The sequence below is a fragment of the Drosophila hydei genome, unplaced genomic scaffold (genome assembly GCF_003285905.1).
Source record: "Drosophila hydei strain 15085-1641.00,03,60 unplaced genomic scaffold, DhydRS2 tig00008137-arrow-arrow-pilon, whole genome shotgun sequence".
NCBI classification, from domain to species: domain Eukaryota; kingdom Metazoa; phylum Arthropoda; class Insecta; order Diptera; family Drosophilidae; genus Drosophila; species Drosophila hydei.
Window position 1 is genome coordinate 952,195 of NW_022045845.1, and position 12,929 is coordinate 965,123.

At 38.3% G+C, this 12,929-nt stretch overlaps 1 protein-coding gene across 1 annotated transcript; it reads right to left on the bottom strand.

Annotated features, from left to right (window-relative positions):
• Positions 1-10,765: 10,765 nt before the first annotated feature.
• LOC111601782 lies at positions 10,766-11,849 on the bottom strand. Its single transcript, XM_023318542.2, has one exon. The coding sequence runs from the start codon at positions 11,514-11,516 to the stop codon at positions 11,259-11,261; it is 258 nt and encodes an 85-aa protein (XP_023174310.1). The 5' UTR covers positions 11,517-11,849; the 3' UTR covers positions 10,766-11,258.
• Positions 11,850-12,929: the final 1,080 nt, after the last annotated feature.

Below are 12,929 nucleotides of genomic sequence, written 5' to 3' on the forward strand. Positions count from 1 at the left end.
TATGCATTCCAAGAAATTTGACTGTTTAAGGGTATTGGTAGGTCGTTATATTATGAGCGCTCTGTTAGGTGAAAGTGAAAAATACCTGCTCTAATGCTTAGCGTATCACATTTTTCTCGTTTTTCATCAAACTCATTTATTTGATTATCCAAAAAAGCGCTCATCGCCCTTTACCTTAGACAACGAGGCGTATACGCAATCTTTCTATAGATACACATTTATTTAAGCAGAAATGTAAAGCGCAGTCGCAGCCGCAGTCACAGCCGCAGTCGCAGTCGCAGTCGAAGTCGCAGTCGAAGTCGCGTTCAATGACCTCAGCAGCTTTGCAACAAAACAAACGAATGTATTTATATATATATGTGATTATATATATAGCTGATATGCGTATGTATGTGTATGCCTTTATATGTGTATATATGTATTTGCTTTCGTACGGCTTGGGTGCTTGAGGCCGAATTCGTGAGGCTTGTAGAAATCGAAAGTCGCGTCTGTAGATTGTATTTGTATTTTTTATTTATTTGTGTTTGTATCTTTCTTTGGCATAAAAGTTGCCGGCGAACCTTTTGTTGTTATTGCTGCTGCTGATGTTGTCGTCGCCATTTGATGTAATCAAATTGCGAATGCTGAGACGGATACTGGTACAGCGACTGCGGCAGCGACAGCGGCAGCGACAGCGACTGTGACTGTAACTGAGACTTATTATGAGGCGACAGAGAGACTGAGTTGTGTAGGAAAGCGTCATGCGTTTTTCTCCATATTTTTCCAGCTTTTGACCATATATACACTATACACTATACATATACACCTTTATGATTGCAGTGCTTACATTCACTCGCTTTCTTCTAATTTGGCTAAACATCTGCTTTTGGCAATATTAATGAGCCCGCGGACTCTCGGTCGCAGCATCATCAATGAAGCCAGCTGATTTTTAATTAAAGTAAACGTATCGCATATTTCGTAATTTGATTTTGGGCAATGCTCGAAGATAGATACCCCCTAAGTTCACTTCATTTAGGCTGCATATTTGTATTGCTTTGTTTAAGATTCAAGCTTAACAGCAAAAAGAGCTAAAAGTATTCGGTAAGGCAAAGGCAGTAGCCGGGGCATCTTTACTTTAACGGCCAGTGTTGGCCTGCTCGACATGGATGCTATTGTTGCCAGATCATTGGGTAGCGTAGGTGATTTGCAATTACATAAAACTATTTGGGCAGCTTTGGCTCATTGCACCTGAAACTGCGTGTGTTTCTGTGAGCATTTGTATTTTGTAATTGTATCTGTCTCTGAGTGAAAGTTCTGTTGTAGCTTCACTTCAATGCGGTTTATGTGTGGAAAATTGTACGGATTTTATTTTTAATTTTTTTTGCTGCTCTTGTTGTTGTTGTACAGTCAGGCCAAGCTGGCGCGCACCTGAACCCGTTGTGAAAAGTGAAAACGTGCAAACTGGAAAAACTACAGCAGCGACCGCCATTTCCGTCGCCTGACCAAAGAGGTCATTTGCTTTTGCACTGGCCAGCTTAGCTGAGCTTCAGAGCAAGCCCAGCCCACCTTTAATTTACCTTTAGCTATCGCACAATTTGGCTTAACTCTAAAGTGGCCAGGCCGGGTCCAGACCGTGACGACGGCGATGCTGGCTTGCAATTATGTGGCATTTCAATGTCAAAGTGAAAGTTGGCTCTCAGCAGTCACGGCAACAGTCGTTGTCGTTGTCGTTGTCGTTGAATGTCAATTTAGATACCATTTTACGGGTATCTCTGCCGTTCCACTCCCGCTCGCCGTCCTTCTCCCTCTGCCCCCACAGCTACTGGTCACCTTTTGGAGCACTTTTGTCAGCGCACTTCAACTTCGACTCATTAGCCACGGGTGCCATGGAGTCGTAGAACTCGTTAATCAAGCGAGAAAGTTACCGCTCTATGGCTACAGGGTGGGGCACCCCCCACAACTCAAATGCCCAGATTATTGACATATTGCTTTACTTCCCCTCTTGCATTCGATTGCCCCCAGGCGCAACTTTTGCCACATGCGAGACTCGCCAAATGAGTTCAAGTATTCATAATAAACGAATATGAAGCAAATACATTAAAAAGCTTAAAGCCAATTAATTTATTTCTTATGCATTTCATGCAGGACATTTGCCCAGTTTTGCAGGGAATATGCTTTAATATAGAGGTTTCATCTGTATATCGAAGAGCTTAACTGTGACTCAGGACTACGAACTACTGTTTAAGGCTTGAACAGAAATCCTCTTTATGTGAATTTTAATCATATATCGATTCAGATTAATCTTAAGCTAAACAAAGAGGCACATTGCAGTTGAGCTTAATCCACTCTTTCAGTGGTGGTCAGCAGTAATCCAAATGAAAAACTTAGTAATTAAACTCAACTGAAATGTATATATAATAATATATATTATATATAAGTGTATATTATTTAAATATATTATATATATATTGTATATACTTATATATATTATATATAATTATATTTACTCTTTTTTCACTTCATGCAGAGCATACGAAATTCAAGCAAATCTAAAACAAATTTACATATATATATATATATATATATATATATATATATATATATATATATATATATCATGCCCTTCTTATCGATTCTTTTTAATGATTTTGTTGCTTTTCTAATTGTGAGTAGTTGCAAATGAAACTTTCTCGTGCCACCCACAAGAGATTTGGATATCAACTTTTTGCACTGATGCGTCATGGGCAACAGCTTTGTTCATGTGGCAAAGCAATATGACATATTTGCGGCTGATGTGACCACTCACCCACTCAACCACTTGAACTTACTTTTGACGAAAGGCTTTGGTGGCTTCGATGGTTGCATAGGCGGCCATCTCCCGTTGCTCGGACTCTGCGTTGGGCGCATTGAAACGGGAGAGCAGCGCGGCTGGATGATTGTCCTGCAGCATTTGACCTTGAGAGCAAAAAAGCAAAGAAAAAACGCAAGGAATAGTTGCAAATGTGGTTGCAGCAATAAAAGTAGCATATCGCACACCATTAAGCAGCATTTGTGGCTGAATTCGGCCGTAGAGCTCGGCCATGGCATTGAGTCCTTGTTGCACGCTCTGCTGCAGCGCCACATCCATCAGCGTTGGTCGGCGGGAGCGAGGTTTCCGTTGCCCTTGTCCGTGTGTCAGCTCTGCCGGTATTGTTAATGGGCGAGGTAACTCATGAGTGGGCGGCTTGCTGTCAGCATATCCCACAGGTTTCTGGTCCTGGTCCGCACTTGTGTACGACATCAGCAGCTGAGTCAACAGCAGCGTCAACGGCAGCATCAGCCGCAGCGGCATCCGCAGCATAACAACTGTGTGCCTCATGTGGCAAGTGACACCAATGCCCAGCAGCTGCTAAGTCTGTAAAATGACAGCAATGCTCATATAACTGCCAAGTAAAATCTGAATTTTAAATCTTTTCTTATCTCCGTTATCAAATAAATGTTTTAATTATGATCTTTTCGCTCTTGCTTAAATGGGATGCTAATTAGTAGATCTGAATATTAAGACTTGAGATTTCTTTAAATATAAATTCACATAAATATGCTACAAATACCTAAATCAAGGCGAATGACTAAATTATTTACTAAAACTTACACATTTTGAGACAGTCTCGAAACCCATATAAATCTTAATCAAAATAAAATATACTTAAGCTAAAAATTAAGTCTGAATATTTTTATTGTAAGTTAAGCTGACTGTTTCAATAATGTATAATTTCAATTATTGTGCATAAATGAAAATTAAAATTATATGCTTTAGTCATTACGATATCGATACATAATCGTAAATAATAAATATGGTTGACTATATGGAATAGTTACTGAATATTACTGCATAACAACTATAATTCCTACTTAAATACTTTATTACTTACTTATTTTGTGGCTTTAATTTTTCCATGAAAAGATTAAATATTAATATAAATATGCAAAAATTAGCTCAATGGGCGTGATAGCATACATTTATAAATATATAGTAAGTGTGTTCTGGAACTGTTAGACGAGTAAAATTTGACTTATGCAGTGCAGTTTAAGCACACATACTTGAACATACATATATATGTATATACTTACTACATACATATGTTACATACAATTGAGAGAGCAGAGATAGAGAGAGAGAGAGTAAGCAAAAATATTGTGGGGATGCTAACGGTTGAGAAAGCGAGAAAGACACCAAGATCTCGCTCAAGCGCTCAAGGCTTATGGCTGTCAGATCCCGTTGCTTGTTGAGAGCGCAAGAGAAGACGGATAAATACGAAGTTAACATGCGGTAGGACCTGCAGCACAGATTTGTTACATTCCAACATATTCCAGCTGTAATATAATGACTTCAGCTTACTTTTGTATGAAAGAAGGGCAATTATAAGAGCCACATTCACCACTAATTTATATTTAGTTAGTTACAAATTGCAATGTTAATGTACTTGCGTTAGCGCAGCAAAGTAAAGGGTATTTATTGGTCGGGCAATTTTTAGCAAAGCTTCATAATTTATTGAAATTAGCTTTTTGCTAAGTTGATGAAGAGAGGAAAACCCAAATTGAATCAATAAATGCGCAAATTAACTGTAATTATTGCTAGAGTTGCGTTGCAGCTCGTCAATATAATGCCCATAGTTGCTGTTGTTGCTGCTGTTGTTATTATTGTGACAGATTACATCAGCGTAACAAAATGTGTTAAAGTGTGGAAATGCAAGTCGGTTTTTTATTGATGTATGTACTTACACACATACCTACGTGTATACAGTTATTTATTTAACAATTCTTTTGTGTAGTCCGCACAATGTAAGCTTATAAAAGCTTTCTTTGAATGTTATATGATATTTATAACCGATCGCATTTGATAATATTTATATTCTGCATTCTTTCACTATCAACTTTCGGATCTGAACGAATGATTTTCGTGTTGCAGTTATCTGTGGGATTTCGCGAATCTCTTTCCCCTCCCTTTTTTTTCTATATTATATACTTTTTTGGACGCATGTTAGTATCGTCACGATAAGTCGCTCTTCATATCAAATATATAATAAGCATTTAGCTATATAAAAGGGAAGCAACTTTTAATTTCTTGGCAACCAGAGGCATTGATAAACAGGGACTCTCCACTGATCATTATTGAATATTTACAGTAATTCCTATATGTATGTTCATATATGAAGATATGTATCTGTTTACAAGCCCATCAAGATTGTTGTGTTCGGGTGCTACCGACTATATAGTACTCCTTTACGGGCGAAAATCAATTTTTATTAATTTTGTTTATAATATACCTATGAAGGAGCTTAACTGTGTTTCAGCTGAAAGACAGAGGATCTGACTTTTAAACAGCAAATTATAAATTCCCAACATTAAGAAAATTGTTTAATCGCCAGATTAATTTATATATTTATAAATTATATATTCATTTAATTTATACTAAAAAATACAACCGCGCCCAATAACAAATTCCCGGTTTCTTTGACAAGCAAGTTCACTTCCAGAATGTTCATTTCTAGTCGCTTCTTTGCGTCCATTGACAGTCACAACGACGCTGTCCGAATGGTCTCAATAGCTATCTCACTCTTATTTGGCAACACCCGAGACTACGTTCAGCAACAGCTATATTTATATCACTCTCAGGGAGCGACAATTTTAGGATAGACGCTAGAACTGAGCAGCGTACAGCCAAGACGCAAGCTCACTCGGGTAATACCACCACAACTACTCTGTACTGAAACAGTGGGAGGCAATCATGAATATGGGATACATGGGATACTAGAAAACAGACTCTGCTGCTAAATTCATATAGTAATATATTTTTTGGCGGAGTTGCTTACACGAGTATTTAAAACAAATTCAAAGTCAATTTAAATAATAAAAAGAAAAAACAGCAATTAAAAAAAAAAGTTTAAATAATAACGTTTATGTTTCCTTTTTTCCTTTGTGAGCTGAGAGTAGCAATGAAATGTTTTGGGTCCTTACAGACAGACGGACCTACAGCAAGACTAACAGTCAAGACTCAAGTTGGGACAGTCAAATAGAACACAATTATATTTCGCTGCAATATAAATATTTATTCTATATTGAAGGACTGATATGGTAGTTACCCATTGTATTGGAACTACTCGGAAAGCATTTATTTTGTAATAGAAAAGTTATGGATCGTAAACGAGTCTTAAGCAGTCGGTGCGTCCGACTGCAAGGTTCTTAGTTGCTCTAATACTAGAAAAGGTCAAGTTCCAGTTAAACTCTGAAATGGCATCTCTGTCCCTGAGAAATATTGATATATGTGCATAAATAATGAATGTGAGATATGTATAAAACCATTATAAAAATCTGTTTTATTTATCCTCATCTCAAGTCCACGTGCCAAAGTACGTAATTTGGAATGAAGTTTAATAAGTGATACAAAAATCACCTTCTATTAATAAAGATTGAGATGATTATATTGATATCGTACAATAGAAGCTTACCAAGAGATATATAAGATAATATATTATATATAATAATAAAAGGGAATTAGCGAAAAATTTGGATTATTATTTGAATTAATTTTACAACAACAACAACTTAGTGTTGCTCATGATAAACTCAGTTTTATTCAATTAGAATTTTATTTATTTGGCTTTAATGCTAATGGCCAAGATTTTGCATATGGCGCTTCTTTGCCTGTGGCAGCGGCCTTGCAGCAGTTGAATCAGCCAGGAAATTGGTTGGCTTAGAGAGGCATTTGCTGGCCAGAGTCGAAACGATTTGTTCGAATGGCTTAGGACACGCTCACTTAGCCAACTGTGGCAAGTTGGCCATTAAGCCGGCGTAATCAATTTTCATGATATTTTCGCAAGAAAAAAAAACGGAAATTGATATTGAATACCTCAAATTGAATTTGCAGCCAAATTGATTAACACCTGCTGCAATTAAGTAGCAGGAAACGTGCTCCAATCACTCTTGCTAGCTGCTTCTGCTTCTGTGTCATGAACAGGCGATGACAGATATTCACTCACGCTCAATGTGACTGTTGTCTGTGGCTTGCTGTTGCTATTGTTGCTTTTCTTCCTGTTCCTCTTCCTCAGGCTGTTTCACTTTTGAATGCCGTGCGCCGCTCACAAAATAGAAACTTTTTCGCGTTTGTATCTTTGATCGCCGTAAACCGAACTAAATCGATTCTCACCATACAGCTACCATTAGAAGCCAAAAAGACAGAGATGGCAAAGCCAGAGCCAGAGCCAGAGCCAGAGCCACAGCTGGAGCCAGAGTACCGCAGATGCCACAAAAAACTTCCACAACTCGCGACGCCGTTGCTCACCAAAAGAAGAAAAAGATCAACGCCTGACGAGCGACCAGTTCTCGCTGCTGCTGTTGCTGCTGCTGCTGCTGCTGCTGCTGGCATCTCGTAGTAGCAGTTTATTTATCTTTTTTTTTCACTCTTCTACATGTTTATTATTTATTTTCAGTCCGACTTTTTTCCGTATATACATATATTGAGAGATATAAAATTGCCAGAGGCTGCAAAAATGTCTGGGCAACTTCATCGATCGCCATTCATAGCTGGGGTACTAGCTTCTAGGCCCCGGGGCAAACCCGAGTTGTTCGCTTATCTTGCGTCTCATCGAACTGCTTTCAATTAGAAGAGAAAGTTCTTGCTACAAAAACAAAATAAAAAGTGAAAAAGCGACACACAAATAATGTTTCGCCTGGAGGGCAAAGATGCTTTTACTCTCTGCCATTGCCGCCTCACCCAACAGCGGAAAGATTTTAAAAATTGCACCTCATAAATTACCCAGTTGATGTATCACAGTTGCCAAAAGCTGACTCACTGATCTCTAACTGATCACACGAGAGTCTAAAATTACCTTGGGGAAAACCAAACTGAATTACCCAAAAGGTCAACCAGACACAATTTTCGAAATGAAATTGTTAGAAAGCGATGAAAAATAAAACAAAAATTAATCCTTACTTAACATAAAATTAAATTTTAATATATACAAATATGTGTACACAATAAAAATAATGCATTATAAAATTTCAAAAAAAAAAAACATATAATTCTAGCTAAAAAATTATTATAGAATTTCAATTAGGTGGTTAGTGCTTGACTAGAGGATACCCTAGACACCTTTCAAAACTTCAGGTTTATCCATACACAATATATTTGTTTTTGGAATATCTCAAGTTTTGTATACCTGAGCTTCTTCTTTCGACTGTTTTTTAAACATTATTTGATTTTCTTATACCTTGAAAATGGGGAATAATTTATGCTTGTATTTATTTAAAGGATAATTTTATGTTATCCTATTTGATATTTCTTCGAACTGGATGCCTCTTGCTGAATTCTATCTGAAATCAATTTTTAGCGATTTTCAAGAACTTAGATCAGGTCAATAGCTTTTGTAGTTCTCATGCAGATGGACATGGTATGTCGTATTAACTTGTCACACACCCTTTAAAAGAGTCAGAAATTTTTCATTTTATATTTTAAGTAAATTCCCACAATCTACTTATAATCTTTACCTCTTTTATATTTGTATAGCATGAAACAATTTTAATTAATTTAGTTGCATCAAAATTAATTGTTTAAGGTCTTGCTTAACGCTAAGCGGAAAATTTGTGTGTTTTAATTTTTACCAATTTTACGAAATAGTTTAGTTTTACATAAGCTCCAATATTCTCTCAAATTCTACTGTATGTATTTTATAAGTCTTTATAAAGTTTAGTTCTAAGTTGTTTAAATAAATATTTCGATATGAATGCTGGAGTTTGAACCCTTGTCTGTATGATTTGCGAGGAATTTGTATTGAATTCCTAATGTTTATAATAATATTTCCTTTAATTCACCTTGTACATTCTTCCCTTAGACCCCATGGCTATAAAAAAGGAATTTTAAAGTCGTGTTTGTTTATTCTGCGAACGTTAAAGCATTTTTAGAAGGTAATAAAATTTGTATTTTTATGATAAGCATAGCTGATTTTCTAAAAATACAAATATCGAGTAGAGGTAGAAATTTCACCGAAACAGAGTATGGCTCCCCTTCTTAATTCTTCCTCGTAGAATCTACAATATAGATACACATATTTAAAAAAAATTTAAAATATTAATTCCTTTAATTAAGTGTGGAGACTATAGGTTTCTGTACTGTAAGCTGTAAAAATGTATTGGCCTGACGATTAATTTACATTAGTGACAATAAAATATTGTTGAAGATAAGGCCGAATTGAAATAACAAGTCATAACATTTATATGATTCCAAAGCATTAGATAAGCCTTCGATCAATGCTGATTGTTAGTTGAGCGCATATGTACATTTGTGTGAATGTATATCAATGCCATCTGGCTAATGGGGCGCAGACCGTTCTAGCTACGTAAACGCGTTACGTATAGATCTCTTAAATGAAATGTACGTAAGCAAATTAATTTGCTGGCAATAGCCACGCACTTGGGTAATTGAATTCAATTGAACTGAGTGCGCAGTTCGTAAAGAAAACGGAGGAAAAGGCAAACGACAAACTTTGATCCATCAAGAGCGGCGCACGAAGAGAATGCGAGGCGCAAGAAGCGAGAGCGCGCGACGTAGGCGTCGATACGAAATGAAATGGAATGTGGCTGATGACGATTGTGATTGTGCGAGCGGGAGGGGTGACGGCAACTGTGGCGAACTGTAAAACTGAGACTGGGTCACTGTTACAAGCGTAAGAATATACGAGCGAATCGGCTCACTAAGACAGAGAGTGAGTGTGAGAGAGAGAGAGTGGGAAAGAGAGCGAGCCCACACACTGCTATCGATGGACATTAAGTTGTTGCGGTTAGAATCGAAATTGAGTCACAGTTAGAAGAGGGAACGAGAGTGAGAGAGCGAGACCGGAATGCCAAAGCAGCGAGAGAGCGGGTAGAGCATTGAACAAAGAATCGTTTGCATTTGACAGATTCAGACTTCGCTTTCATTTCGTTCTTTTTTTAACCGCTCTATTGTAATTTAAAATTTTTGCTTTTTTATATATTTCTTCTCTCGCTGGTGTTTTACTTTCACACGCAGGCAAAAAGGTTCAGAGCAATCATAATGACAATGGCAATGCCCACGCTTGTGTTTGTCAACCCCCTCAATTTATCGCTGATAAGTTAGCTTCTTCTTCATCTTATAATTTCTTTACCCTTTTGTTGCACAAGTTTAATTGAATTTTGAAACGTCTTAAGAAGTTGAATGCAAGTATTGTTGATTAAAAATCTTAGAGTTTGTTTGCATTTATTGTATGTTAATTTAGGTTTTCACACATTGGTATAAAATAAAATTAATATTAGGTATAATAAATACAATATACATATGTTTTATATGCAGACACTTTCTGAATACTCAGCAATAATTTTCCTTCCATCAAAAATATCTTAATAAACCAGTTTTATTTGAATTGTTTATTTTCTTTCCGAATTGATCAGCATATCAGTTTTTACTTTTGATTCGGTCTGGAAACCTCCAGAAGCGAGCTCCGAAACTTTACATTTCAAATGTGTCGTGTACTTAACCATAAAAAATAAACTTACAAATTATGCATAATATATGTATGTGTGTGTGTGAGTTGAGAGTACGCGTGTATATGTGTATGTAGCTAAAGTATTGCACTATATAGTATTATTACGATAAACAATTTACATAAGTTTATTTCAAAAATAAATTTATACTCATACACTTAAGTCGTATAAGAGTTACACCCAAAAGCCTATGTGAAAAATTCGCAAGAAAAACAACGGTAAATTGTGTAAAGCTCAAACGAAGAAATTCCCAAAGCAATAAAAAAACTTCTTGTAACTGGGAAAGGGACACGCTAAGGAAATAGGTGAAAATCTATAGAGAAATATTTGCGAATCAGGAACATAAAAGAACAAGTTAGAAATAGAGATAGAGAGACAGAGAGAGAGAGAGATAGATAGATGAAGTGTATAAGAACTTAGACTGTGCAGAAGAGGACTGCCTGGGCTGTTCTCTATAGAGTTTTGATAATGTGATTGGGTAAATAGATCAGATTTTACAAAACGGAATGTGAATCCAACTCTCTTCGCACACTTGCCTTAACAATTGCATTGTTCCTTAAACACTTTTAAGCCTCTAACATGACCCCCCGGCCCTTGGGCTATCAGAATCCTTAGCAGAGTTTCCGAATCTGGCCCCGGCTTGGCTGTGTGTCGCAACTAAATTTCAAATTTGTCAGCGCACAGCACTCGTCGATTCATCCTGCCTGTAAGCCACGCCCAACCAACCAACCGCCCAACCACTATTATTGACGTCGGTCGCCGGCACGGGTGGCCGCATGCCTGGACTGTTGTTGTTGCTCCTTGTCGCGCAGCTCCTTGATGGCGCCCACTGTGCCGAACATCACCTTGGCCGTCAGCTGTGTGTGGTGCGCGGCATTGGATTTGCTGCTGGCATTTGCGTTGGCCTCCCGATCCAGGCCTGTATTTGCATTGGCGTAGGCGTTCGTATAGGACACGTAATTGTTGTTTAGATCGCGACCGCAGCTGCACTGATGCGACATCTTGCACGTGTTCTAGAATCGACTTATTGATCAGCGACGGACGAAGGGGTGACGGTTGAACTACGATGTGGTTTTGATATATTGGCTTGACAGTTGCCCACTTGTTGACGTTGCTGTTTATATGTGCAAAGTGAATATAGCCTTTGCCCAGTTGGATTCAAAGTCTTGCAGCAGTTGATCCGCTCGCTGAGTGTGTGGGTTGCTTGGTGAACGCGCGTGTGCACGAAACAAAACTCAAAGTAAAGTTGTTTCTGCTCCTCGTCGTTGTGGTCGTCGCCGTCGTCCGATAGTCGCTCACACTTTCACAGACTCACTAGAACTAATTTCGAAAAACTGTGGTGTTGTTTTTGTGGCGTTACCAGCCAGCCAGCCAGAGTCACAGCAGCAGCAGCAGCAGCAGCGATGGCTGCGACGACAACCACGATGAGCGTTGAGTATCAAAGAGAGCGGACGAGAGCGTGTGCAGAGCGCGAACGCCAACACAAGCGTCAGCTGAGCGCGCCTGAGCCACATGGGAGCCAACTGAGTGCCAAAATAAAATAAAATAAATAAAAACTCTCTGCTGTTGCTGCGATCGTCGTCTGCAATGTAGTTGTTGTTGTTGTGTCTGCTGCTGCTGCTGCTGGTGGGCGCTGCAGTGAAATGATAAATTTCTCTACACTTTGCAGTCGATATACACTGGTGAGCGTTTAGGCAAAAGCCGATTTAAATACACATTTAAAATATCTGTGAGCTGCATGATCGATCGTCTAAGCAAATAGTGATAATAATAAATATATATATTATATTTTAAAAATAGAACAACATTTCGACAAGAATAATTGAAAGTAAATAAATATATGTTTTAATTTGCAGTAGAACAAAATTATTGATTCAGTGTGCGACTAGCATTGGGATGCCGCCGCTGCTGCTGCTGCTGCTGTGATGATGATGACGCTCACTACGTCGACGACGACGACGACAGCGGCAACGACGACGGCGACGGCGACGGCTTACTAAGCTGCGCGCGAGAGCTTTCTTGATTGCAGCTTAGTTTCTAATGGCCTCGCCCCTTCCCTTCTCGAGTTCCCTTTCCCCTGGCGCTCAGCATGTAATTTGTGATGCCTGCGCCGACGCTGCGCTTGTGTAATATTTGCGTCGTCGTCTCCGCTTGCTTGTTTTGGTTTTTGTTTTTGTTTTTATTTTTATTTTTTGAGTGGTAGCAAATTGTGTTGTACTTTTGCTACTTATTTGTTGCTCGTTTTTGCTTATAACATTTTGCGAATTCCAAGCGCACGCTCCAAGCAACAAAAGCAACAATTACGACAATGCTTTAGTAAATTATAAGTGCACGCGCATGAGTTTCAGACGGTGAACGCCACCAGGTGAAAATCAGTAAGCGCTGCAGCGGCGGCGGCTCACCTGTTGCCTTTC

Excerpts from the sequence above, each read along its gene's own strand:
- LOC111601782 (XM_023318542.2), bottom strand. The coding sequence starts at position 11,516 with ATGTCGCATCAGTGCAGCTGCGGTCGCGATCTAAACAACAATTACGTG.